At 39.6% G+C, this 27,838-nt stretch overlaps 2 protein-coding genes and 1 long non-coding RNA gene across 5 annotated transcripts; 1 reads left to right on the forward strand and 2 right to left on the reverse strand.

The window, feature by feature from the left end:
• Positions 1–72: 72 nt before the first annotated feature.
• nkx3-2 (NK3 homeobox 2) lies at positions 73–2,704 on the reverse strand. The gene is made up of 2 exons (XM_034883585.1): positions 2,067–2,704; positions 73–1,331 (listed from the first exon to the last, which is right to left on the reverse strand). The coding sequence occupies exons 1-2, from the start codon at positions 2,422–2,424 to the stop codon at positions 907–909; spliced, it is 783 nt and encodes a 260-aa protein (XP_034739476.1). The 5' UTR covers positions 2,425–2,704; the 3' UTR covers positions 73–906.
• Positions 2,705–2,907: 203 nt separating this feature from the next.
• Positions 2,908–10,626, forward strand: LOC117951726. The gene is made up of 3 exons (XR_004658240.1): positions 2,908–3,416; positions 7,214–7,317; positions 10,408–10,626. It is a non-coding gene; the product is annotated as an uncharacterized LOC117951726 (long non-coding RNA).
• Positions 10,627–12,873: 2,247 nt separating this feature from the next.
• bod1l1 (biorientation of chromosomes in cell division 1-like 1) lies at positions 12,874–26,374 on the reverse strand. 3 transcript variants are annotated; one of them, XM_034883881.1, is made up of 30 exons: positions 26,109–26,374; positions 25,336–25,460; positions 24,987–25,177; positions 24,387–24,863; positions 23,652–23,801; positions 23,370–23,530; positions 23,089–23,176; positions 22,509–22,635; positions 22,145–22,199; positions 20,219–22,046; positions 19,940–20,000; positions 19,623–19,762; positions 19,329–19,433; positions 19,201–19,244; positions 19,053–19,104; positions 18,791–18,855; positions 18,554–18,626; positions 18,367–18,425; positions 18,185–18,263; positions 17,907–17,953; positions 17,528–17,696; positions 16,792–16,865; positions 16,428–16,554; positions 15,956–16,008; positions 15,752–15,824; positions 15,538–15,605; positions 15,229–15,326; positions 14,959–15,110; positions 14,490–14,561; positions 12,874–13,768 (listed from the first exon to the last, which is right to left on the reverse strand). In XM_034883881.1, the coding sequence occupies exons 1-30, from the start codon at positions 26,223–26,225 to the stop codon at positions 13,632–13,634; spliced, it is 5,067 nt and encodes a 1,688-aa protein (XP_034739772.1). In that variant the 5' UTR covers positions 26,226–26,374; the 3' UTR covers positions 12,874–13,631. The 3 variants fall into 3 exon arrangements, with proteins under 3 accessions (XP_034739772.1, XP_034739773.1, XP_034739771.1); XM_034883882.1 differs by having other exon boundaries at positions 14,959–15,109; positions 15,239–15,326; positions 19,623–19,755; positions 19,930–20,000; XM_034883880.1 differs by having other exon boundaries at positions 19,623–19,755; positions 19,930–20,000.
• Between the last annotated feature and the right edge of the window lie 1,464 nt (positions 26,375–27,838).

Below are 27,838 nucleotides of genomic sequence, written 5' to 3' on the forward strand. Positions count from 1 at the left end.
ACGTCTCCGTCCCAATATTGGGCAACACTTGGTAGCCTAAAACCTTAAAATAAAATTGCATCCAAATGAAAGTGATGCCTGATATGTTTTAATTTTTTTTCGATCTAAACAATCATTTAACACACATAACACATGTACATTTCAATTAGAAGCTGGTCTGTTTTAAAGCCTGCTTCCTGCCACGAGATCCTTTTCAGGCCAATAACACAAGTGACCGCCTCCTCTCAGTCTGACACTGTACATGCCCACACTATAATGCATTTTACATTAAAGTAACGTAACGTAGGCTATATAGCTAAAAAGTGCTGAAATCTTACCTTTACAAACACAGCAAGAAACAAAAACACAACCTAAAGACAGTTGTATGAAAAGTCAATGGAATATGCCTATTTCCAATCACTGCAGAGGTAGGAAGGCGCATGTAAAATATAAACCAACATAAGGGGATATTTTCAGAGTATTTAGGCCGCCTGTTCCCAAAGTGGGGTCAGGGGGAGGGGGGGCGTCAGAGGTCCTTGGGGGGCTCCAAGTTATTATTATGTTATTACGGTGTCACTCCTTTAAGGTTAACATATTGACATTTAATAAGGAGGTTCAGTTTTCCCACTCACCTACAGTTCAGACAGTTATGATTTAACAGCCTATAAACCATTAGAAATGTCTTCTTTAACGGGGTTCCTCCGGACATACTCTTAATGTATCCTACTCTTAATGTCTTAAAGAAGGAGTCGTTTTTAAGTATTTGAGGATGGGAAAAAACAGTTTGGGAACCCCTCATCTGGCCAACCCGATGAGCAGATTCCTCAGGTCTCATCCTCTTGTCAGAAAACAAGTATAACCTAGTTAGTTTGACTTCCTGGGAGCAAAATAACCAAACAAAAATGAATAAATACAGTCACCGAGTTCTCACTGATTCCCCGCACATGCAGAGAGTGTCCATGCAGGGAGGCAGTAGGCGTAGGGGTAATAGTAGGACGGCTGCAGGGAGAGCAGCGGGGGCCTCAGGATCTCTCCCGGGCTGTACTGTCTCTGGTCGTCCCGCACCAAAACTTTCACCGCTACCTTCTTGGCTGCCGGTGTCGACGCCATCAGGTCGGCAGCCATTTGGCGGCGTTTCGTCTTGTACCGGCGGTTCTGGAACCAGATCTTGACCTGAGTCTCTGTGAGCTTCAGGGAGGCCGCAAGGTCCGCCCGCTCCGGCCCGGACAGGTACCGCTGGTGGTTGAAGCGACGCTCCAGCTCAAAGACCTGCGCATGAGAGAAGGCGGCCCTGGAGCGCTTTTTCCGCTGTTTGGGCTGCGCCAGGCTCTTCTCATCCAGGGTGCTGGAGTCTGGGAGAGGGGGACACGCAGATGCAACATGCAAGTTTATTTCTGTAATTGTTTTCTATTTTAATGCAGCTGGAATCCCACATGCTGATTTAAAGTGAGATTGGTGCGTGTTTTGGATGTGACTGATTACTACAAAAAGGGACAAATCAAATTGAATCATAGAGTGCACATACAGCAGGGCTTTCAGTTTTCTAGCAAGTCAGAGTTTTCATCCAGGCATAACATCCCAACTAGTGCATGTGCAGATGTTAATTTAGTACACGTTGAACTTTGTTTCCTTAAAATATGATTCAATTAACCGCATGCGTCTGGTAGTTTTTAACTTTTATACAAACTTAAATTGAGCCGTTGCAGAATAAAGTACTTGAAAGCTCTGATGACTCCAAAGAATGCATAACAATTAGTACTATAGAGGCAGTTCGACTATATAAGCCACGGTATCCATTAATAGTCTTTAGTAAAACTATAGTCAAATCCGTGCGTAAAAGTTGCGGAGCGACTTTTCAAACAGATCTGATATCCTACAATAACACAACCAGCGCTCGTTATTAGGCTATTCTGCGAAACTGTAGCGAGATCAAACTGCGCTGTTAAGAGTCCTCGACTCTGTGCACTGTAAACGGATCTTTTTTTAAGTCCGAAGTTTCATTGAGTCGTGAAGTTGTATTCAAACCAGAGAGCCACACTTTATTTTCTGTTTGGTGTACAACTGGTTAGTCTTTCAGCCCTACTCACCTGCATTATTGGGCTCACTGTCACTCTTTGCGTTTTCTGCAGCTGCAGACTCGTGGTCCGTCTCCTCCTGCAAACTTTCCTCCGGCACATCCGATGCAGGGTCTCCGTCTTTCTCTGACTTGCACACGCCTGGAGTCTTGCTGTCGTTGTCATCGCTGAGTCCCGAATCTGAGTCGTAGCTTTTCTGGTCCGTCGGCTCACAAGCTTCCCCATCATCTCTCCGAGACCCGCCAAATATTTTCCAGCAAGCCGTTTTGGAGAAGCACATGTCCAAATCCGGCAAGTGTCGGCTGTCGTCATTTTTATTCAGGATGGCTTGGATTGAGAAAGGCATCAGCGAGTTACCACGAACGGCCATTTTCAAAAGAGTGAAATTTGCTCGGTTCTTCGATATGATTAACCAGCCAGGGAAGAGGAGTAAATGTCACTTCATCCGCATTTTAGGCTACTCCCTCCGTGGAGCACTGCTATCGCTTAACTTATTTCCTCTATGTTGGTTCCTGGTCGCATCCCTGCTGGAGAAGCCGTGGAAAGTTTCTGCTACATCCGCAGGCACGATGCTGCTCCTCCGCATATCTCTGCCATCAGCCCGGGCTCGCTCCAGTCTCCGGCCCTTTTCACCCACTTTTTTTTACCATCCAACCCTTACCTGTGACTGACAGGCACTCCTCGTCGCCTCCCATTGGCCAGGGGAGGAGGAAAGACGTTTCACGATTGGGCACTGTAAACTACGTCATGCTGCTTTCAACCGGGTGGGAAAAAGTTAAAGAAATGTTATCGGAGTTTTTTTATTTTTTATTTACAAGAGGCTGAACTGACATCCAGGTTGCAACCACACAAACTATTTCCACTGAAAGTTTGGAAAGTTTTTCCAAAACAGAACTGTTTCTCTGCATGGATTGTTGTAACTTAATTGTTGATTTATGATTAATTTGGTTAAAGAGCAGAACGATCTGTGCTGTTAATGTTCAAAGTTGATACCGTCAGAAAAAGAAAGTCCCGTGCGTAAAAGTCAGAGATGCAAGAAAACAGATTTTAGCAACAACACAACCAAAAAATAAAATAGACCCATGTTCCGTGTATCACTCGAATGCAGCATCAGGACAATAAATTCGTAGGATATGACATCTTTTGATCAACTTAACCCTTCACCATCCAAACAGGTCTGCTGGGAGTTCGGTGCGTAACGCGTAATGTGACGGTTTTTCTTTGGTAATATTTTGGACTGGACAACGTGGGTCAGATTGTTACCGATTTACTATGACTACATTTCATCAAATCTTTCAAGTCATCGAATTGCTCACTTGTATCACTTCTTTGGCAGCCTGCATCATGGATCGCCATGACCAGGTAGGCCTCTACTTGTTTATATTGCGTAAATATGAGTTTTAAAACAAGTAACTTAACTAACTCTTGACTTGTAATGTAAAATGGTTTCATTAGACAAGAAAAAATTGCTGATATGCCTAATAGGCTATATATTCGTTTGTAGCAACACTCAGCCTGTGCAACATCCCGTTAACACTGATATCTATTTCTGTGAAAATCTAAAACACAGTCTGAAACAGCTGAAATGAAATTATTTCTATTATAAGAATATCTGACTCCAAAAAGAAGTCGATTTGTATATCACAAATCATTTTAGATTTCATTGTTTTCAACATTAATGGAAAGCGTGTTTATTTCTTTTACACATTCACCCTCTGTTTATATACCTCTGAACGTCATAATGGCGAACATGGCTATTATGAAGCATTTTCATTTATTAAATATGAAGTGCGGAACTCAGCTCAGTCTCGGGGGTTTAAGTGGACAAACATCTGTCGCTGCAGATCCGGATTGTGACCTCTGTCGTTTTTCACGTCGCCAGTCTACAGAGCAGATCTCAAAGCTTTTTTTTTTTCTTTTTTTCATTCAACCATTTAAAATTCTAAAGTTTCTTAAGATTATATTTTGGGAAATATCATAAGCTAAAAGAAGGTTTTACCCGGCTTCCCGCGTAGGGGAGATATTTTACTAAGCTGATATAAGGCTGCTTTTATTTGATAACAGTTGGTTTCACAGACTATTAGAAAAAGGTGTGAATGATTTGAGGCATTCATACCTTCATGTTGTACCCGGCAGGTTAATAACTGTTTTCTTATAATTAAGTGTTTCTGTGGTATTGTTCCTTTCTATCTGCCTAATCAGTCTTTATCAATTTAACCAGTTTTAATAAATAACCCTGACCTCTTTAGACTGGTAATGTATGAAATATATGAAGTGAAATGAATCAGGCTGTTGGTCCGTAAAAAATAATATCAATTAAAGTGTGGCCTGATTACTTCAGTGCTGCATCGATACGAGTGTTTAATAAAAAAAGGCATTGAATAATAAATGAACACCATTTAAATTTAATAATTATGACATAGGCCTAATTATAATGCCAACAACAATACTAATAATAATCGTATTACCGCTAAACTGCTACTTGGTAAAAAAAAAAAATAAAGTGGAAAAAATAATCAAAAACTAAAGAAAACCTCCCTCAATGCAGAAGATGAACGGTGACGCTGTCAGCTGATCAGCTGCTAAAAAGACTGGACCTGATTTAGATTGTGTTGTTTTCATTTCATCCGTGTTTTGTATTCTGCACGTTCAACGTCTGCGACTAACAGCTGATTTTGAGAGACAAATGACTCACTGACGTTAAAGTGAAAATAATTTGGAATTCATTTTTTCTTTTAATCTCTGAAGCTTTGCCATTTTTCCTTATTCCCTAAATCCTAATTTATGGGGCGTTTACTAATACAAATCTATAAAAAAGGCGGATTAAATCGTGTGTTTTAGATTTTGACCCGTAAACTAAATTAATAATTTCTCTCATCGCACTTGATTTTTGATATTTAGCCTACGCACTACTTGTGGTGCATAAACCATTAAGCTAATTTAGTTTTTTTTTGTTCTCAGAATTATGACAATATCAAAGAAAGAAAAAATTAATAATTGGCGACAGGTCTTGACATAATATTAATCTAACTCCAGTGCTGCTGTCACCTCGGGCAAACCCGTTGCATGCATATATTATACCATCTAGTGGCCACTGAAAATACCTCTTCAGCTTGACTTTTTGACATCTAGTGCCTTAAGGCTCCAAACACACTAAAGTTCAGTCTGTGCATTAGAGCCTGCACTATTACTTGTATTATTATATATTGTGTAAGCTATGTAATGCTACAAAGACATATGCTTCTTTTTCTAAACTTCTGTAAGCCCCCTAAACACTGACTTGGTTGAACTGTATCGTCTTGCTCTGTGGAAATGAATTGAATGAAATGATGTGGCATTGTCTCAGTGCTGCATGTGAACTCGGGGATGTGAGTCTGGATCACCACAAGCAATAAAAACACAACTGGGAACAGCCCAAACCACTGACACCGTCTGGATATTTTGACACACCCTGCCTTTTAGAAACTATACTCATTTCACCCAAGGCCAATACACAATAAGTGGTACATTACATCGTTTTTAAAATCTCTTGTACTGTAAGAAGTTTTTCTTCGCTCTGTCCTTCATGCATTTTTTTTCATACCATACTGTTGTCTTTTGCCCTAAAACCAGCCTCACTGACCCGTGCAAAGTCGGCTTTACCCAGAGAGAAAAAAATGGAAAATAAATAAGACTGTCTGCCAATTCTCCAACAAAGTGAGTCAGTGTGCGCCTATCAATGTGATGTCAAACAGAGCTCCACGGGTTACTCTGTGTTTTGATAACCACACTGCGAGGAAGAGTAATAAGCAGTAAGTAGCTGTAAGTGGCAGGAAATGTAAACAGCAGCTTGGTTTTCATTCAGACAACTGCAGGGGCATTTAAAACAGATACACTGCTGGGTTGATGGGATTCTTATGTACAGTACAGCGAATGTGATCATCTGAGCAACTGAAAGTGTAGGTATTTATTTATTTGAAAAAAACACAAAAGAAGACACTATAGCCATATAACAACTAACAACTATAAATTAAGCAATTTATAAGAAGAATTTAGTTAAGGGAATCATAATTGAATTGATAATACATTAAAATGTAACATTTAGTGGCCTATTTCAGGTCAGTACGTTGTCTGTGGGATGGCAGTAACAAAAGCCAATTCAGGTATGACAATTATCATTTTAAGTAAAAGTAGCCATACAATAAAAAAATACTCTATCATGTGTAAAATCCCTGCAATTAAAAAGTACAAAAGTATGACCAACAAAATGTACTTAAAGTATCAAACGTACTCAGAATGCAGAATGGCCCCCTTCACTGTATTATTATACAGAGCCATTACAGTAATATATAAGCGATACTTTAATGTTGTAGTCGGTCGAGGTGGAGCTAATTGTAACTACTTCATAATATACTGTTTACTCTATAAGGATGCCTACTATTTTCTATACTGATCACATGTAACTCTAGCTCCCAAATCAATGTTGTGGAGTAGTATAAAGTTGCATTAAATGTCAAAACTTAAGTAAGTACCTCAAATTTTAACTTATGGACAGTACTGAACTTATTCCAACACAGCTGCAGCCTTTGATGAATTTAAGTGATAAGCCATAAGCATTCAGGATATGGTGCATTTTTATTATTATGATTTATAATTAGTAGTAGGGGCAGGAGAAGTAGCAACACTTTCAAAAGTAAAAAATGAAATTTTTTATTGCTGCATTGTCTGTCAGTTTATGTCAAATCACATTTGGAAAAAATTACATACTAGACACCATATATATAAATAGAAAGATACATAAGGTGTAGAGCTAGTTCATGAGAACTTACTAATGCTTATTTTCAGTATTGACTAATCTGTTTATTTTTTGTCATTAATTCACATTTAGTCTTAACACATGTTGAAAAATAGTTGAAAGAATGCCCATAACATGACACCACTGATGGTGTCTTTAAATATCTTATTTTGTCAAAAAGAATATTCAGTCTACAACTATATAAAACAGCAGCAAATCCTCATATTTGAGTAGCTGGAACCGGTGAATTTATAGAATTTTTGCTTTAAATGAGTTAAAGGATCAATAATGTATGGAAAGTCTTAAAGACTAATCAATCAATTGTATGGCACTGGTATTGGGTGAACATATAATCAACATAAAAAGACACTTTTTGTGTTTGCAGTCAACATAAAACTGTTCCTGGACAGGACGTCTCCCTCTGCTGGCGACTACCTGCTGTTGTGGAAAGATGAGGTGATCACTACATAATAGCCGTGCCGGGAAAAAGTGAATTTTCTCCTATTTTTTCCTACCTACAATGACACAATTCTTTAATACCCCCAGACTCTTTGTCTCTTATCCTCCAGTTTAACACCGGGTTGAAATTCCCAAGACCTTTCCAGTAAAGGAATAAACTTTAATGGCATATTAGACCATTACGTTTGCCTCCACCCACCACCAGCTCCTCTTTTTTCCTGCCTCTTCTTCTAACTTTAATCAGGTGTTTAAAACAGAAATTACGCCTGATGCAGCAACATGCCAGTTGCCGTGGTAACATCTCCGTTCCCCCCCCTCTCTTGGGTGTGTTTATGACAGTTCTTGGAGTTTTTTCCCCTTGCGTGCTGGTATGAAGAAGGAGGCTCAGAGCACGCCATACTGTACAACCCCCCCCCCCCCCCCCCCCCCCCCCCCCCCCCCCCCCCCCCCCCCTTCTTATGTGAGGAATAGCTGCCAAATTGTATTCAGATGGAGCAATACATGAGAGGGCACTGCCAGGAGTCATTTGCAGTAAATGCTCCCAAAATGCCCTCTAGATTTCTCACCAAATATCAGATCCACCATGATAGCACCCTTAATCAACTTCAACATTGGGAAGTGGAAGGAAAGGGAAGGGGGGTTACTGCCAGCTTTAAGTATGGTTTTAGTCGCCTAGGTTACAATTGAACCCTCTTTCTCCAAAGAAAAATTATCCTTGCATGCGATGGAGCACTAAATGGAAGAGCCCTTGGGACAGAACCCTTAATACAGTAAATGGAAGCAAGAGACAAGCAGAGAGAAGATCCTGCGTCTCTTGGAAGCTATTCAAAACATCTCAGCAATGGTTGCATTACTGCAGACACAGGAGCTGAAATGGGGGGATAGCACGCTGTTACAGTCCAATTAATGTGTGTAGATAGTGCAGACATGATTTATAGTTTACTTTTCGGCTTTGCTGTGCTGACAAACGAGCTTCCAGTCGCCTCTGGCAAGCAACAGATAATACATGCAGCTCAAGCACATCATGAAAGGCTTCTCAGGTCTTGAAGAGTCTATGGCTGCCAGCTCAAGTCTCTGCAACCGGCTTCCTTTCTCCTCCGCTCACGCCTAAATAAAGACGTCCTTCAAAGCAGCGGACCCCTTTTAGTGGTTTCATGTCACATGTAAAAATACCCCTCTTGGACATTGGAGTTGATGTAGTTATTAAAACTTCAAGGATCATTCAGACATTCTTGAGAGATGATGGGCCTTTTCTTATGTTGAGGTGGGGGTCATAGACTGTATGCAGCAGACGAGTATTTGCAGATAACTGATTTGCCTCTCTGACAGGTGGTAACAGTTTAGAGTACAACAGTGGGGCTGTTGTCTATTAATCTATGGGTTATTTTTTGTAGAAGTCGATAATTATTTAGTCTTTATGAAATTAAATGCTAGAACGTTCAAAAAACTGACCACCAAGGTGCCTGGGTAGATCTCCCGGTAGAGTGGGTGCCTATATGTAGCAGCTTACTTCTCGACACAGCAGCCACAGGTTCGACTCCGACCTGCGGCCCTTTACTGCAAGTCCTTTCCCTCTCTCTTCCCTTTCATTTCTTCAGATGTCCTATATAACTAAAGGCCTAAAATGCCCAAATAATCTTACAAAAATAAATTAAAAAATGCTGACTATCATGGTTTTCAACATGACATATTTTAATATATTTTGTACGACCAACAATCCGACACATTTTGATGATATAAAATGGACAAAAGCAGAAACTCCCTACATAGGAGGCCTGTTCGCTTGATAAATGATCTAAATGATTAATCAATTATCAAAATTGTTGGCGATTTGTTTTGTCTGTTGACCAAGATTAATGGACTATCCTTTAAGGCTTTTGTATATCGTTGAAGAGATTTATGTTTTTACCATCATGGCCTTCATTGTCTGTGGCACTCAGCCCATTTGCTGAAACCACATCTTTAAAAAGCAGAAGCAAATAAAAAGTTTCATTTTTAAAGCCAAGTGATTTCCTGAAAAAGCTGGGCACTGTGGTTTTTAATCAAATGTTACTCAAACAGCATTAATTGGGGACTATTTTCAGCTGCGGATTAATACACTTACAGCAGTAGAAGAGTTTACTATTTTTATCAAAATCTGGAGGTGACAGTTTGTCAGTCAATTCCGATCAACCCACACAGTTCGGGCTGCAACTAACGATTAGTAGCCTTAGTATTATTAAATTATATCAAATTATTAATATTGAACGTTGTAGTGGGGCACTTAAGATTTGAGGGGCTTTAAATTAATCAGTTTGGAAAATGTACGATCTACCCAGAAGAGAATAACACAACTGCTTTTTTTGGCGTGTTGCCTTTTCTTCTGAAGCAAACTACCACAGTACAATAGGTTATTGTAATTTGAAAATGTAAAGGGAAGTTATCTCACATATTAAACATTACAGCAGAAAGCTAGATATACAATGCAACTGCCTATAAATGAAGTATTTTGCATTGTAAAGCTAAAAAAAAAAATGTTTTCTTTAAAACTGCACTGCAACAGACGAAAACCACAAACAATGCTGACATACTGCAACTACGTTTGACCCCAAAATGTTGGTCAGTAAACAGGCATTTTCAAAATAAACCTGCACTCTGGTGTGTATTCGTTGCAGGCTCAGACGCCATCTGTCAATCCAAACTACTTCAGTACTGCAAAAAACTAAAATAAAAAACTCTAAGCCACCACCCCTCCCTTCTGGCTGTCTCTGGCTATTTCTCTGACTCTCATATGAAACACTTCTGACGTTAAACACCTGTTAACTTTTATGTCTTGTGAGAGGAGTGGCTGAATGGGGGAGCATTATGTTCAGTGCTGGCCAAATCCCCAGTAGAGGAAAGACCACTCCCAGTGCAGAGAGGCAGTGAGCCCCCTTATCCCTGCAGCCTGTGAGGATCCCCTCTATTCCAGTTGACAGCTGTGTGAAACCACCATCTTTCCACAGTTCTCTGCTGGATCAACTGCTGCGCGCCTCCCCAGCAGACCTGCTTAAGAGGCAAAGTCAGGAGACGTGAGGAGGTTTGAAGCAGCTTATGTTGTTGGTGTCTTGTATCAGTCAGATGTTTTCCCTTCACATTTAGATGCTGAAGTGATGCTGGTGCAGTGTGTCGTGCCAGAATCAACATAACCTGCACCGCCTTTTACAAAGACTCCCAAACTGGACTGTCATTTTGAGGTACTTGTACTTGACTTGAGTAATTCCGTTTTCTGCTACTTTACACTTCTACTGCACAACATCTTGGAAGCAAAGATTGTACTTTTTACTCCACTACATTTATCTGACAGCTTTAGTTACTTTGCAGATTCAGATTATTAATAAGAAATTTCTACTAATATATGATACATTATCATAGGTTAAGATACACAGCAGTATTTAAAATATTTCTAATCAGCTCGACCTTCACAATCTACAACATTAAAGTGATGTACACATTAATGCATTAAATATATAATCCAGTAATAAAATAGCCTATATATGATTCTGAAATGGAAATTCTGCATGAGTATTTTTACTTTTGGTACTTAGAGTATATTGTGATACTCATATTTATGTACCTTTCCATAAATATCTGAGTACTTCTTCCACCAGTCCGTTCATAGATCTCCATCAATGCTAAGTTTACATCACATCTTTTCAAATTGGCTTTTACTAAATACAATTTACAATCTATTAACGTAGTCAACGTTCTGAACGTTGAATCAGTGGGTTAAATGTTGAATCTCCATTATTCAAACAAATGCTGAGTTATGCTGATTGATGGATAATCCTAATATCAATTGCAACTTTGATGGTCTTACTTGATAACATTGTTCATGCTAAAGAATGCTGTGAAAAGCTGGTTTTTATTTGTAGGGCTGCAACCAATGATTCTCTTCTTTATCAATTATGTTCTCAATGTGTCTATGAAATGTTAACGGGGAAAATAAGGCAATCCCAGAAGCAAATTCTCAAGTACTTACAGTACATTGGCAAATATTTGACATTGTTGTTTAAAAAAAATATTGTGAAATGAATAATCAATTCTGATAATGGTTGCTTATTCAATTTACTTTTCCGGCTTCTGTGCCAAATTGTCCCGTTATGTCTCATTGGAACTACAGATCCGCTACCCGATCTGGCATACTTTCATAGTGTGGTTATAGCCTGGAGAGAGCTGCCAAGCAAATGCAGAAGTGCCGTTCACCCTGTTACGAGTCGATGTACCACTGTAACAATTTTGGAAACATTATTTTAAGGTACAATAAGTAACATAGTGTTGCTTTAATGACCAGTGGTTTTAGCTCAAAAGTATGGTATGATTTATATTCATGGTAATTTATATTTCTTCTGTATATTGGTTTTATCCGTTTAATAAATATTGTATATTACAAAGATTTTGACCAGTTGGATCTCCAAGTATCCATGGACGGCACAATCTCCGTCATGAACAAGATAACCAAAAACAAGCAAAAAAATACGTTCAGTAGGTACAGTAGTTTAAAATCACCTAAAAGCAGGTTAGCATTTGTCCAGATTTGTGCAGCAGCATTTAAACATACATATATTTAGATTCTTATGTGTTGCTGCTTTCTCTACCTTTCTAAGCTCTCGCTGTGAGGTCCCTGCTGAGCTGAAAGCAGTCCTCCACCTCATACATAAAAACATGCTGACTATAAATCAGTCTAATGTGCATTAAACTGCTGATACTAAGCAGTAGAAACTTGCGTGGCAAATTAAAAAATGATTTTGGACTACAATGCAAACGACATAATAAAAATGACCTCTCAAGTCTCTCCAAATGGCATCAGTGAGTGAAAGGAGCGCTGTTTGTCTGCCAGACCTGGTGGCTAAATGAAAGTTGAACCAAACCTTTAAATGACGGCTAATATTTTAGGGCTTGGATTGCAGCACCAGGAAATACCTGGGAGAGGTACACCTTTAAGGAATCAAATTTAGCAATCCACAGGAATGCTTGGAAACTTTATCCAGAGAACTCTTTCCGTAACCTCTCTCTGTGCTTTTTGGATCCCGTAAGTTTGTGTGCAGCGATTAAAGCCTCCTAACGTGTTAATGATGGTGGAATATTTCATTCTGAGTTTGTCAGTTTTATCGCCCATTAGTAGGCAGGAATGTCCTCTCCTCTTCTCCACTCAGAGGCAATCGGTTAATATCTTTGGCTGTATTACACATTTACAGACAGCACATCCATCGTCGAAACAGGAGATAACGTTTGAGACATAATATGGGTGAATGAAATTAATACAAACCTGTATATTCTGCTCCGTGCATTATTTCCTTTTTTTCAGAAAAAAAATATTCGAGATCCTCAGATATGCTAACTTTTGAATAATAGTAGAAACAGTTTGGATTTTTGTTCTTTTTTTGGTAACTGAACATCTATGAAACCTATAATTTTAGAATATTCTGGGCATAATAAATGTGTAAATGTTTTAATCATCAGGTCTAACACTGAAAAAGTGACTTCCAATAAAAATTCAGATTTATGACTGCAAACAAGAACTCAAGTGAATTATACTTGCTTGAAACAACACAAAAGGAAGCAATATTCAGTATTTTTTACATTTATAAAAGCAAGTGTCTTTACATGAACAGGTAGGCAAGATATCTAACACCATTATATTGACATACAGTTAAAACAATAAAAATAACTAGATTACCTAGTAGCGGGTGTTGTTACACATGTGTCATTGAGTAGATTCAGTTTATAGAGAAACTATTCACGTGTTTCCCCAGTCTGTGAACAAATCTGCTGTTTAAAACAACAAAAAAACACCATACCTTTTGAATATTAAGGAAAAAAAAAACTATTAAAAACAAGAACTTCTCCTTTCATTCACAGAATGAATATTGAAAAATAAAATTCACAGAAGCGTCACAGTGATTTCTATGTCAAAGTGTTTGGATTTACAGTCTCAGCAGAAACTAAGACACAGTCTGACCTCTTGTTTCAATTCACCCCCGGTATCTTAAAACACGACTCTGCTGCATGTTAGGCCTTTGATTGGGATGAAATACTCTGATTCACTGGGCATTACTTAATAAATGGAGGAATGATGAAGTCTGATCCAAACCATATGGGCGTAGTGCAGTAGAAGGTATTCTGGGGGGATTTCTACACAGATCCTCAGATTTATACCCAAACCATCAGACAAGAGGGAGTATAATACTCTCCAGAGCTTTTCAATACCTACAGTCAATGAAGCAGAAACAGCTTTACATGCTAACTGACTGTAGAGGCTCTTTGACAGCCGATAACAAAACTGACTTGAATATGGAGTGCAACAAAAACACTGCTGGGGCGAGTCACTCCACCGCGGTTTTAGCGTTTGGCTCTCTTGGAAGGGGGCTCCTCTGATTTCGGTCCTCCCCGCTTTTGCACCGCAGGGGGGCTGGCCTCCCGTTTACGGCCCCCCTTTGCTGCTGCCTGGCCCCTCGCCCCGCTGCAGTAGGGAAACCAGAAACAAGTGTCAGTCAGTTTGTCTAATGTGTCACATTTAGGTGCTGTTAAAATTTGTCTTTGTAAATTCCTAAGTTATTCATAAAAAGTGTTGCAATAACAAGTTCTCCTTTACTACATATAAGGGAACTTGGCGTGTCCAATTTCCTCTTGAATAAAGAAATGTGTGCACAAGACAGATTCCTTAAGGACCCATTTAAGACTTTTGTTAAAGGACAATTTCTAAAAAAAAAAAAAATCTCTTTGGAAACTACAAATTGTAAGAATTAAGAAATCAACAACTCCCCCAAAAAAACAAATAAGAGATGTGCTAAAACATTTTACACACACGATAAAAAATTTAAATAAACACTACATTATGTAGTAATGGCAATGATTAAGCTGGTCTCTTCAATTAAATATATAGGAACTGATAAGATATGTTTGTTTAGGAGAAGGGGAGATTTAGAAAAATGGATATTCAACCTTGTTTAAACCCATTTGGAAATGGTGTATGTGATATTATATATCTTTTGTATCTTTCTGTTTACGCCAAGCAAAATAATTGCTTATTTATATTTTTGAAGTTAACTCAAAACATTTTTAAAGGCCGGGAACACTTTGTGAAAAGTTCTCTTTCACAGAGCAGTGGACTCGCAGTCGGTTTTGGTCACAATCCCCTTGAAATTTGTTATTTCTTCTGAACCTCAATGAGACAAACTCACCGTGTGCCAGCTGTGGTCTCCTCTTTACCGCTCTGCCGACTTGCCCGGGTGGAGGGTTTACTTGGCTTGTTTCTGAGAAGCAAAAAAAACACATTTGAAACAACAGTTGATGCTTTAGTGCTACATCGTCACCCCTGCATAAATTGAATAGAATGGAACAGTGATGACCATTCATCACCACACAGGATGATAGTGTCTGATAACTGTGATTGCACAACATCAACGTCATTGTCTGGATTTATTTGCAGGTGTTTTGTGATCAACCATGCTTTTAAGATTTAGTTGGTCTTATTACATTTTAATTACTTGCGTTTACGGCAGGTTTCTTCCTATTTCTTACCAAATAATAAAGTTCCAGTAAAGTTTGAATTGTGTTTCCATTCATATGTGCAGTCCTCTGATATTGCAGTGAAGACATTTCTACCTGTATATTATTGTTCTTATTTGTGTCCATGAGCTGTTAAATTACCTTTCAGCCTCCAGGCGAGCTGCTGACCGTGTGGTTGCTCTGGTTGCAGTTCCTTTTTCTCCCTCTTCTTTCTCACCATCATTATCATCACCATCATCATCATCATCATCATCCTCTTCATCATTCTGCTCACTTTCTTCTGCCTTTTTATCTGTGGGTAAGATGATAAAACGTTTGTGGGCATCACAGGTTGGATATCCAACCCGTTTCCTCAAGACACTTCACTGGAGCTATACAATTCTTCCTGGTTTGATTTGGATGAAGCTTTGAATTTTCTTACCTGGATCTTCTGCTGACTTTGACAACTGTCCCCTCCGCCCATGTCTCTTTGGAGTTGTCTCTTGGTCCTCCTCTTGCTCCCCCTCAAGCTGGAGAGTCAACAATAGGTCTTTAAATTACTAAGTCTAATGACAGTTAGGCTCTGTACATCAAGTCAACCTCTCTCAAAGATTAAAAAAAGGTAAGAGATTAAATGTACTGTTCTTTACACAACAGACCAGCAACTGTGATGGCTGCACAGGCAGTGTTTACAACATGCAGATGCTTATTTTTTAAAGAACAACTGGACTGCCAGCATACATCATCTGGATTCTTCTCACTGCAGATTTCCTCTCCACTCTCTGTCCGGCTCACTGTAGGGGAACAACCTGAAAAATATAATAAATTGATCAAGGTAACTTATTTTCCTCTTAACATTGAAAATGTGTCTTTGATACAGTATGCAAGAACCTGCACAGTAATGATTATTTAAGTAAGACACTGTTTTAGTGTGTGTGTGTGTGTGTTTTCTTACTACGGTCAGGTTGTTGCTCACGTTGTTCTTCTTGACTGTTGTCCTTCTTCCCCTCCTCTTTAGCCTGGGCTTCCTGCAGGATTATATAATATATTTGAAGACACATTGAGACACGTGAATAGAGAACTAAATACAGATTTAGATGGAGGAATTGTGGACCAGGATGCAGAAAATGTTTTAATCCAGAAAGACAAGAAATCTTACCTCCTCAGATTCCTCAATTTCCTCTGATCTCTTCCTTTTCATTGCTGGCTTGCCTGGAATGGAAATATAATCAAAATTGATTTGAACCTTTTGTTTGTTTTATAAATCACATCATATTTTTCCACATACAAGTACCACCCATAACATCTTTTGTAAATTTTAAATCATAGTAAAGCTGCAAGCCTTCCCTCATGTCAACTATCATTGCCAAATTTCTCATTCCTAATATTTTAAAGGCTGTTAACCGTGATGAAGGCAAAATAAAACTTGTTTAACGCAACATGATGCTATAAAATGCACCAATTAGCTATAGAGGTTTGGCCTCAAGAAGGTTATTCTTTGAGTTGGTAATACATGCTCTGGCAGACATGTAGCCACACCTAACCATTTTAGCGTGCACAGTTCTTTTAGTCATTCAAAGAAAGGGTACCAAAAAAAAGAAAAAGAAATACATTTAAAAAAAGTAACCTACGTGTGTCAGTTGTCGGTTTGGAGTCAGAGCTTCCTGCAGCTTCTGTGTTTTCTAGAACAGGAGACGGCAGATTGACTTGACTTCCTTGCTGTGCAATGTTCCTTGGTCCACTTTCCTCTTCTATTGTCTACAGATTTGAAAAATATTGTACAAGACAGTATTAACACTATACAAGATAATGGCTTCTGTCTTCTTCAAAATACTATTCAGTGTTTCTGCTGAATATCATGTGTGGTGACTATTGTTAAACAGCTCATTCCCGATTCCACGTATCGATCTCATACAAATATAGAGTGGCCTTTTAGTAACAAACCTGGCAGTGAAGTATGTAACACTATATACATGCTGCATGTATGTTACGCACCTCTTCTCTCTTGGCTGGTTTAGTTGTTTTATCGGTGCTCCCCTCGTCTTTATTCTCATCCTTCTTCTGATTATCTGAGGTTGAAAAAAAATATTAGTATGCACAGACAGCCAAGACTTTTACATTATTAAAACTATACTCTTCAACACTCATTAGCCATCTTAGAGAAGGACGTGTTCATTATTACGTAAAAAAACAAAAGAAAAAAAAAAACTTTATTGGCTTTATTATAGTAAAATCTTGCCATCAGCAATGTGAAACAGATAAACCGTGTACCTCCGGAATCACTCCTTTTTCTCTGTTTTTTTCCTTTTACCATCTTATTATCTTGACTCAACTTTATTATTTTGTCTGGTGCACAGTATAATATGACTGGTAGCAGGACATTATGATAATTATTAACATTTAACAATTACATTTTTTTTTTCCAGACTTAAATCTCCATGGTTGCTAATTTAAAGGTCCCATGACATGGTGCTCTTTGGATGCTTTTATATAGACCTTATTGGTCCCCTAATACTATTCCCCTTATGACCTCATAATGGGCAAGATTCTAGATCGGCCCATCTGAGCTTTCATTTTCTCAAAGGCAGAGCAGGATACCCAGGGCTCGGTTTACACGTATTGCCATGTCTAGCCACCGGGGGGCTATAGGCAGGCTGGGGGAATGCATATTAATGTTAAAAAACTTCATAAAGTGAAATGTTCATGAGACCTTCAAAAGGGACCATCTTACCTGCATTGGCTTCTTTGACAACACCTCCGGAACATATTTCCCCGCGGCTCAAAGTCTCCTCTAACTTCTCAGGTTCTTTAGGTTGGTCCTTCTCTGCCTCGTCGGTGGTTTTGGATGATCGACCCCTGCGGGGTGTTCTGACTTCCCCAACCTTCTCCTGATCAGTTTCCTGAAGGTAATAAAAAAAAGTCCATGAGCCAATCAGTGTGGAGTAAAAATGAACAGATACAGAATTCAAATAAAAATATGCACACAAAAAATGTGTGTACAGTACGTATTTTAAAAAGGTTTCAAACCCACAAACAACACATAGAGCCCTGATTTTTACAATTACATGGTTATTTTATGATTGAGACAATCTAAAAAAGGCTGAATTTACCTCAGCAGACTTTTGCTCTTTACTTTCTTTTTCCTCCCTCTCGTCACCTGATCAGTTTCAGAAACATAAATGAAGACATTATTTCATAAAATGATTACAAACATAAGCATCTGCCAAAGCTGCTTGAAGGGAGCTCTGCAATAGAATCATTATCCATCTATAAATGATTAATATTATTTTCAGACTGGATTATACAATTAAACAAGTATTTTGTAAACTGTCTTTAGCTAATTAATAGTTAAAATTAGTGAAATTTTGGTGTGAAAAGGAAATGTTACCAGATTCTTTCACTGCTGCAACACTCTGAGTGGACAGCCTTCGTTTACGTCTGCCTCTTCGTCCCTCCGCCTTCTCTTCCTGCGCAACAAAAAAGGTGTTAGTTGAGGGCAGCATACTGTATCGACACTTATATTTATTGAATATGAATGCGCTGAATTTCAAACAAACTGTGTTGCGTTACCTTTTCTGACAAGTCTGATCCTTTCTCATCTTCCTGGCTGTCTGCGCTGGAGACATTACCTGAAAAATACATGTAATAGAAATAGCAACAAATGCTACAAATAGCAATGATAGCAGTTGATCTCAGGGATCAAATGCAAAAGGACCGATGGACAGCAATTTAAAAAAAAAGAATTCAAATGACTCACTGATTTGTTTGACCAGTTTGGACTGACTCTCAGGTCCACTTTCTTCAGTCTTCTGTGGGACATTGTGTTCAATCTAAACATGTATAAGATCCACAGATATAGAGATTATACACAAACACACACACACATATACAGAGTATAAAATACATATATACAGTAGGAAGACAGGAAATATAGATCGAACAAAAAATATGAGGTGTGTACAGGTGGTTTACATCTCAGCAGATGGACCCTTACAGTTTGGGGATCACTCTTCTTTGTTGTAACATTTTCTTCCTCCACTGTCTTACTCTCTGCTTCACCTAGTGGTGAAAAGAAGTTTATTTGAAAAATACTGCCTATGCACATACTGTACCACCAAAAAAGCACTTTATTGTCATTGTGTAGCACAACAAGATATTATTCGCACCAAGGCTACAGTATTGCATACAGTATTTAGAAAGTTTTTAATCAAAGAAAGAAAATCTAATCTAAAAATGTAATCTAGAAAAAGACTTACCAATATCTGTGTCCATCTTGGCCTGGTTGTCTTCAGCTACCACTCCCTCTCCCTAAAGTTAAAGAGAGATGACTCTGAATTGTAGTCTCACATTTAATTCTTTAGAAAGAAAACAATTAAAATGTGTAAACCATGAATGCTACCTCACCTTTGGGATCGTCTTTGTGTCTGCAACATCTGGCTCAGCTTGCTCTAAAGGAACAATAAGATGGTAAGTTAACAGTCAGCCAAAGAAAACCCATCTTGTTCCTTCCAACAACGTTTTAAAGCACTCACCTTGTTTAGTGGGAATCTCTGAGACTTGTTCAGTGGTATCACAAGCAATTGTGCTCTGATCCGTGGAAGCTCCGACCTCTTGTGCTTCAGACACAACACTAGCAGCTGAAATATTGTAGGAAGTAAAAAAGCTAAACCAATGGGCACCATGCACTAAAGCACAGTTGATGCCTGGTCAATAATCATTTCTTTTCGTCAAACCACTGGCTTCACATTGCAAGAAATTATAATTTGCATAGTTCAAAACATGAGAAACAAGATTTGAAAGTTAAAATAGGAGAAAAGAAAGTGTACCTTCTTCATCAGCTGGTGGTGGTGGTGCTGTGTTTTCATCTGGCTGTGTTTCAGGAACAATTTCTGCACTTTTGGCTTCATCGTCATTTAAAAGAGCCTGACATTTGTTTGAGGTAGGCCTAGTGTCATCCTCCTGTGTACAACACAGAAGAATGATTTTTCACGGCACTACAACACCTTAGAAAAGGCTACTTCAGGCTTTTTACTTTATCTACAGAAATTCATTTTTTTCATCCAAAAGAAGCTAATAGGGGAGTAGGAAGGATTTCTTTATAGGTTAATAGGACAAATGTGACCTGTTTTTTACCTGTGGAGTAGGAGACTCTGACATTTTAGCCCTTGTCACATCCATTTCTTTCTCTGAATTTTCAGACCCATCTGTAAGAGAGATTCATATTTTTGTTTAAGGAAACATTCCAACAATGTTTGGGTGGTAAATGGGCTTTTTTTTTCTTCTTTTTTTAACATAGCTCTTTTCTAATGTTAACGACTACTCAAGCGCTTTTACAACCATTCACACACATTCATACACTGTGCACCTTATACAGCGGGTAAACATTAAAAATATACCCATTTTACCATCACTGTGCATTTACCTGCAGGGTTTGGTTTCTCGTCATCAACGTCAACAGTTTGTTCAGATGATGGCTCGGAGGCTATGAACGCCGCTTCAGCAGCTGTTTTCACATCCATAGGAGACTCTTCTTGTTCTAATGCCGTGATTTCCATCAGCTGTGGGGCAGTTTGAGTCACTTCTGGTTCCTCCCTGGTATCGTGGCAAATTAAGGTGCAGGACACGGTGCTATCAGGATCCATGGAGAGCAGAGTCAAAGCTGCCTCTTTCATCTTCATATCAGCGTCCTGCAGAGTCATCTCAGGCGTTGCATCCTCCTGACCGCTCTCAGCTAGAAGTCTCGCCTCCGCTGAGGTACAAACGTCCATGAGAGCCAGCAGAGCGTCTGCCTCGGCCGGCAAAGCTGTCATCTCGCTCAGTCGTGACTCCGTTTCCCCTTCAGGTGGCTCAGGGGTGATGTCGCTTAACGCGTCGCAAGTATCGTCTGAGAACGAGGTGGGGATGGTGGTGGTGACGGGATCCGAGTCTGTGCTCGTATCTTGGAGAAGAGATTGTTTCTTCGGCTGCTCCTCTGCGTCCAGTGAGGAAACTGAAGACTTTGAAGATTTATCAGACTTCTCCAATTTGTCTTCTCTGGGTGCTTTCTTCTCCTCTTGGCCATCATCCTTCTTTTCTGAGACTTTATCCTTCTTCTCAGCTTTTTTCTTTGCACTCTTACTTTCGGCTTTCTCATGGGGAGGTTCTTCTGAGACTTTCCGCTGTTCCTTTGCATTTCCTTCTTTTTTCTTCTCCTTTGTCGTCTCAAGTTTGCTAGTGGCTACACCTCCTGTACTTTTGACTTCTAAACTCTGAATTCTATTATCCGTCTTTGACAACAATAGACTCTTTGTTTCCTCTTTGGATTTGGATTTTTCCATGATTCTTCCTTTTTCTGTTGGTTTGACCCTTTTTGGATCTTTGTCCATTTCAGAGCTGGACTTGTTTGATTTCTGACTGTCTTGATCCGCTTTAGTCTTTTCCTTCTCGTTGTCTTTACTATCGGTTTTAGATTTGAGTTTGTCTCCTGGTCTGTCCTCAGTGTGGCTCTTTGACCTTTTCAGGACTTCCTTAGAGTGTTTCTCTTTCTTCTTGCTGCTGTCGTACCCGGGCTCCATGTCCGACCGATCCTCTGAAGAGCCGGCAGAATCAGGGCAGAGAAGCTGCTTGAAATCACTTTTAGCTGAAGTTCTCTCTCCTTTGGCCTTTTCCTTTTCTTTGATCTTATCCTTATCTTTCTCCTTTTCCCTATTTTTGTCCTTCTCTGCTTTGACAGTCTCAACAGAGGGAGCTTTTGCTTTCTTCACAGTAGCATCTTTAGGACCCTCGTCTGCCAAACCTTCTAACGACTTTCCTTCTCTTGTGGTTCCAGACATTTTCTTCTCACTTTTAGTCTTAGGCTTCCTCTCAGCTTTCTCTTCAGAGGATACTTTAACAGCAGCACCTTCCTTCTGCTGAGATTCATCTGCCTGATGTTCAGATTTTCTCTCCTGCTTTTGTTTGAGTTTGGCGCGTTCATCTGATAAGCTGCATTCTTTCTCTTTGCGTTCTTTAGAGTGAAATTCTTTACGGGAAAACCTATCAAATTTCCCAACTGAGCGTTGTTTGAGAGCCTCCTGGGAACCTTGCTCCAACTCCAGGATGAAGGAGTGCGTCCGGCCTTTGTCGGACAACTTCTTGGTTTCACTGGAGTCTTCGGATGAGAGGACGACGCTGCCGCTCATCCTTCTTTTCCTCTCATCAGACGATGTTGATTCTGACAGATTTCTTACTAATTTTGGTTGTGGAGGCTTTGAAGCTGTAAATTTCCCTTCCTAATTTTTCAAACGACAAAACACAAAAATGGTTGTTAAAACTCACCAATCCGGTTAACGAGAGGTCATCGGCTTTATTCATCGTGGCTTTCACGTACCGTTTTCTTGGAAACTTCTGTATCTCTCTTTTTGCTTGAAACATCTCCCTCTTTCCTGAAGGATGAAATTAATGAATGCCATCATAGAGTATGCAAATAAACTCAGTGGCCAATTCATTAGGTACACCTAGCTAAAACTAACAGATCTGCAATAAATCCTCACCTCATGAGGGTTATAAAGTTCAGCTTTAATTACAACTGTTTTAGGCAGGTGCTGATGAAGCTGGCGGTTTGGAATATACTGTTTTGAAGGTAGAATCTATTCGTACCTATTAAACTAGCAACTGAGTAAATATCCTAACCTTTTGACTGTTTTGCTCAGCAGCAGCTGTGTGAGTTTGCATCTGAGCTTTTTATCACCTACCTTGAGTCTAGCTTCCTCTTCCTGTTGAGAGCCATTTTCTTCTCCAGAACTTTCCTTTCTTTGCGAGCTTCTTTGGCTCTGGGGCCATCCAACCCACTAGAGTCTGCGCTCTTTAGTTTTTTGTGATCTGTGTAAGAAACAAAACATGGTAAATGACGTGACAGTAAACAAAGCTATATATACACACAGATTTGATGGGCTTATTGGCCTTTATTGGACAGGATGGCAAGGTAAGACAAGGGAGAGACATCCAGGGAATTGTCACACGTCGGAATCGACCCCTGGACCTTGGCGTCGAGGCATGAACTTCTATGTACATATGTGCACCTGCTCTACCAACTGAGCCAACCCAGCTGCAAACATAGCTATTTTGAGGACATGTATGGTTTTTAAGATGGGAACAATGAAAACATGACTTCACATGGTGCAATTTAGAGATTTTGTACAAATTTTATGTAACCAAACCACAAACTTCTTTAGTATTCAGTGGAGAGGAACATAAAAAAAATAGTGAGAAAACGGGATAACAAGAAACTCAGCACCCGACAGCAGGCAGCTCACACAGACAGACAGAAAATACCTTCTTCAGCTGTTTTCTGTTTACGCTTCTCTTCCATTCGCTCTCTGTTCTGTTGTCTCTTGAGCAGCCTTTCCTCTTTGTCCTTAGCCTACGAGAACACAGTTGAGAAGCAGCAATGACAGAATCCGATAATTAAAACAAAGGACCATATAAATTTGTGGTTTTAATGTTTGTAGATTCATCATTTGTCAAGTAAAGCCTTTGATTAAGCTATAAATGGAATCAAAGCAAAGATGCTTTGCTAATGCTATACCTTTAATGTTAAGATGAATACAACTCACCACAGATCTCCGACGTTCTTCCACAGTGATTTCATCGTCTGAGTCGCTATAGTAACGGGAGTAGAGGAAGGGCTTGTGCACGTAGGCTTTGCGGCGAGGTTTACGCTCTTCTTCTTCTTCTTCTGCATCTCCGCTGGCTTGTTTCTTTTCTGCTCTCTCATCTTGATGATGTGAAAGAAAAACATAAGAAACAGCAGAGCTGAAAAAAACTCTGTGGTGGTAGAGACTAAACTGTTGGAATGGAAATTTGTTTGAAAACTGTCCGGAATAAAAAGTTGAGACCATCGGAAGGAAGCTCCCCCTCTTCAGAAGAATCAGACTGCATCTCGTCTTCGTCACTCTGTTCCTCGAATGATGACAGGTCGCTGGTGTGGACCGAGCTCACTGTGATGTCACTCAGGCCCTCCAGGTCAGAGTCCTCCAAAAAGTATTCTTCAGGTCAAAGACACATCAAATTGTATCAAGATAAATTGCTATTAAGAAAACCCTAACAAAAGCGGTGGATCAAATATCCACAAAAAACTAACATATTATAATTTGATATCATCAATTAACAAATCTAGTCTTAAGCGGACCATAATTGTAATGCAACTTAAGTACAGTGGCTTATTACTACATTATGTATACCAATATTTGTGGCATACAAATTCTATCTGGAGGTGGTCAGAATTCATCTAATTTTTTAATTAAATGTTGAATTGTGTATTTTGAATTTATGTTAAACTTATAATGAAATGAAATTGGTCATCACAATGATGACTTTTTAAAATTGTCCGACCAAAAATCTAAAGATGTTAAATTCACAACTGAAGATTTGCAGCAAATCCTCATGTTTTGATTTTCTGTGGCTAGACTACTTTTCAACTAATCATTTCTGCACGATTTTCTGTGTCTACCATGAGAAAATGCATAGAAATCCCTGAACGGTCACATGTGGTTTTATCAAGTATGTTTTGTGCATTTTAGGTTACACTGCTTTACAAACTCAAAACAGGTGCAGCGGTTACAACAGCTCACCTTCCTTCATCCTCTCTCTGGCTTTCTGCTTGGCATGACTAGTAGATTTAAGCAGATCGTCATCCTGCTTTTCCTCTGTGGGTTTTCCAGTTGTTCTGCTGGCAACTTTATCTCTCTCCTCCACTGTCGGCTCTTGAGCTCCTGACTCCTCTTCCTCCTTCTTCACCTCCTCTATTAACCCCTCTTTTCCCAGATCAATCTGTTCCTGAGTATCCTCTGTCTTCACTTCTAACGCCTGGACATCCGATGCCAACTCCTCTGCCTCTGTCAGTGTCCTTCCATCTTGATGGCTGTCTCCTTCCTCATCAACAGTCAAGTCTGGCTCGCCGTCCTCCACCAGCTGCGTGGGCTCATCTGGGCCTCTACGTCCTTTATCTGAGCTGGCCCTGACGCTGGCCTCCTGGTTGAGAGAGGTTATGGTGTCCAGGATAGACATGGCATCGCTGGCTGCAGTGGTAGCTGGAGCAGATGACGAGGCTGAACAAATATAAAGTTGTGTGTTAACTGCTGTAGGTCTAAACCAGACACTGTTTACTCAACATCTAGAAGAAATCCATCACTCTACCTTTCATGGCTGATAAAGGGATGAAAGATGTGTACCTTGCTCAGGAATGCTGCTGTCTGCTTTGGTCTCTGTTGAAGGCAGTGGCGCCGGTGGCTCCTCTGAGTAGCTTCCAGGTGACAGAAATTCACGGACCACCCTCTCCACCTGCGGCCTGAAGATATGGTTGATTTTGGGATCCACCACCTGGGCCACTATCCTGTCCACTCCCTGCTCCAGCATCCCGGATCTAAGAATAATGGTTTGATTTAACTCTGGGTGTCCTGTATGTAAAATCAGTTCTAAACCATCAAAGCCCAAACAACAGCAATGTGTTTAGTTTGAAGAAGTATAGAATACTTTCTGGACTAATAGCGCATGCAGGGATATTGCAGCATTCTCACTTACTGCAGCACAAGTTGTCTGATGTTGTTTCTCAGCTGATTCTTGTTCAAATGAGGGCTCCATGTGTGGTTAGAAAGGTGATTTGAGACAAAGTTGTCAACTCTTTGTTTCAGGTTCAAGTAAGCTGGCTGCAAGAGAAATTTTGAATTATTATATTGTTAGAAACCAATAACACAACGAAAACTGTCCTTAAAAGTGGTCAAATGTTTAATGTGATGAATTAACATCACCTGTACATCCTTACCAAGTATTTATTTAGGATTTTATGCTGTACTAAAATGAATGCAAGTTAATTAAAAACCCATGGGCAGCTCACATTTAGGACAAACGGACTCTTAAAGCGTAAAAATAATAACAATCTTGTTAGAACTGTTCTGCTGAAATGGACGACGGGTATATTATTCTGACACCACGATAATAATGACCAAGTGAGTTAACGTTAAGGGATATTTTTATAGTTGGATGTAGCTTTTGCCCCAGAGATGTTTGTCCCAGAGACCCGTTTTCAATGATCCTTAAAATAGACTCACACATAGAAAAAAAAACGTTAAGGGGCTTTCACACCACCGCAAGGTAACCACCGTCTCTGGCGGTAACTCGCCGCCTCCGGTCAGTTCAATACGTGGAAGGCGGCAGAGGGGAGGCGGTTCTGATCGCGGAAAGAACCGCTGAAAACGCTTAGCTTTTTTCAAAACGGTTTTGCTTTTGGGGGGGGAATTGGTCCTGCAGGTAACGTTAGGCGGGTTTGCCGCGCGGCGATGTAAAACCAGCTTTACCTTTGTATCGACGTCAGCCAGGCAGTCCCTCCTGAACTGGTCGAAAAGACCCTGTGTTTTTAAATGATTGACGATCATTGAGACCAGCTGTGGGTCTCCGGGTGGTAAACCAGCCATGTCTGAATGCAGTTAGCGTTAGCTTGAATTCGGTTAATTGAGATTAGTTAATATTGACAACACATCTGGTAATATCCGACTTTGAACGCACCAGGCTACTGTTGTGGTTCGTGAAGTTCGAAGCAGGTTTGAACCGGAAGGTAAGTTTATCCTGTGAAAAAAAACAGTTCCATTAAACCGGAACAGCTTTAAAAGCGAGGGCTTCGATACCAAAATAAAAGTTCAGTAAAACTGTAAAAAAAAAAAAAAAGTGACCACAGACTGTATATATATATATATATATAAATATGGTATTGAGATTATAATGCTCATAACAGCCTATGGGTAGCAATCATACAGTCAATAATGAGAACATAGAAGAAGAAGAAATGATGGAAGAAAGATTATTGGTTGGCTATGCCTTGATGATGGACAGGGTAAAAGTGTGAATAGGGGTAATACATCATGCTTGGATATCACATTGGCAGTTTAGTGAATGCATGTGAATAGAATGTTAAGAGTAAATCTACCATAGAATAGGACCACTTCCCAGTTTTCACTGTAGTCAGTACAAACGTTTGTATCTGAGAAGGGTTTACAATTACCTGATGGTACTTTGATAAAGTAGATTGTGGAAAAATTGAAGACATGTTGTGAGGAGTCAGTTAACCTGATTACTATAAAAGGAAACACAGAAGAATGCACAAAGCAAATTACAGCACACATTTTATATGCAGCAAAGTAGAGTATTTAAAAAACAACAACAAAGGGCCGGAAGAAAGCGGTACCTTGGTGAAATGAGGAATGTAGCAGAGCTGTAAAAGGACGAAACAAGCCATTTAGAGCATTAATGAAGAATCTGTCACAAGATAATGTGATAGATTATCAAAGGAAAAGGGCAGTGGCACGTAGGACAATTATTGTTCCACCATAGGCAAAGGAGTAGAGATAGGGGTTATATGGTCTATGATCAAGAGAATGAGTGGGAAAAGGAAAAAAGTTATAATTACAGCTTTGATCGATGGAGAGGAGGTGGTAGTGTCAGACAAAGGAAAGGCAGAAGTGTTAGGTAGGGCAGTACACAGTGGTGATCACCTTAGTGATATGATATCCATAGGCAACAGAAAGATCTTAAACTCGGAGAGAATAAGGATGTGAAAATTGAAAAGGGAGGATGGTATATCAACCCTGGATGTGGATTTTACAGTGTCTGAACTCCACATAGCTTTGCACTGCGTGCTGCTCCGGGGCAAGACCAAATATGTTATGCCCCGTTCCAACAGCTACCAGTATCATCACTTAAGTTAAGACTCTTGAAATCTGGAGGCATGGAACGATACAGAATAGTTGGGAAAAGTAATTACAGCACAAATAAATACAGGATTGTACAATTCAATAATATACTCTTTTACATGCATAACCACATAGTTAACTAAAAAAATTAAGACAGTAAAGAATGTGTACATACTGTATAGATAAGATAAATATATATATAGAGAGAGAGACAGAGCAAGAGATATTACATTTTATTTATAGTATCAATAGGTAGGTTCAGACCACACTGTAATGTACAAGAACCCAACAGTTCTAGTTGTTCCCTCCAGAGCAAGCAACACGTTTGTACGTGCAGGTTT

Source organism: Etheostoma cragini, chromosome 10 (genome assembly GCF_013103735.1).
Source record: "Etheostoma cragini isolate CJK2018 chromosome 10, CSU_Ecrag_1.0, whole genome shotgun sequence".
NCBI lineage: Eukaryota > Metazoa > Chordata > Actinopteri > Perciformes > Percidae > Etheostoma > Etheostoma cragini.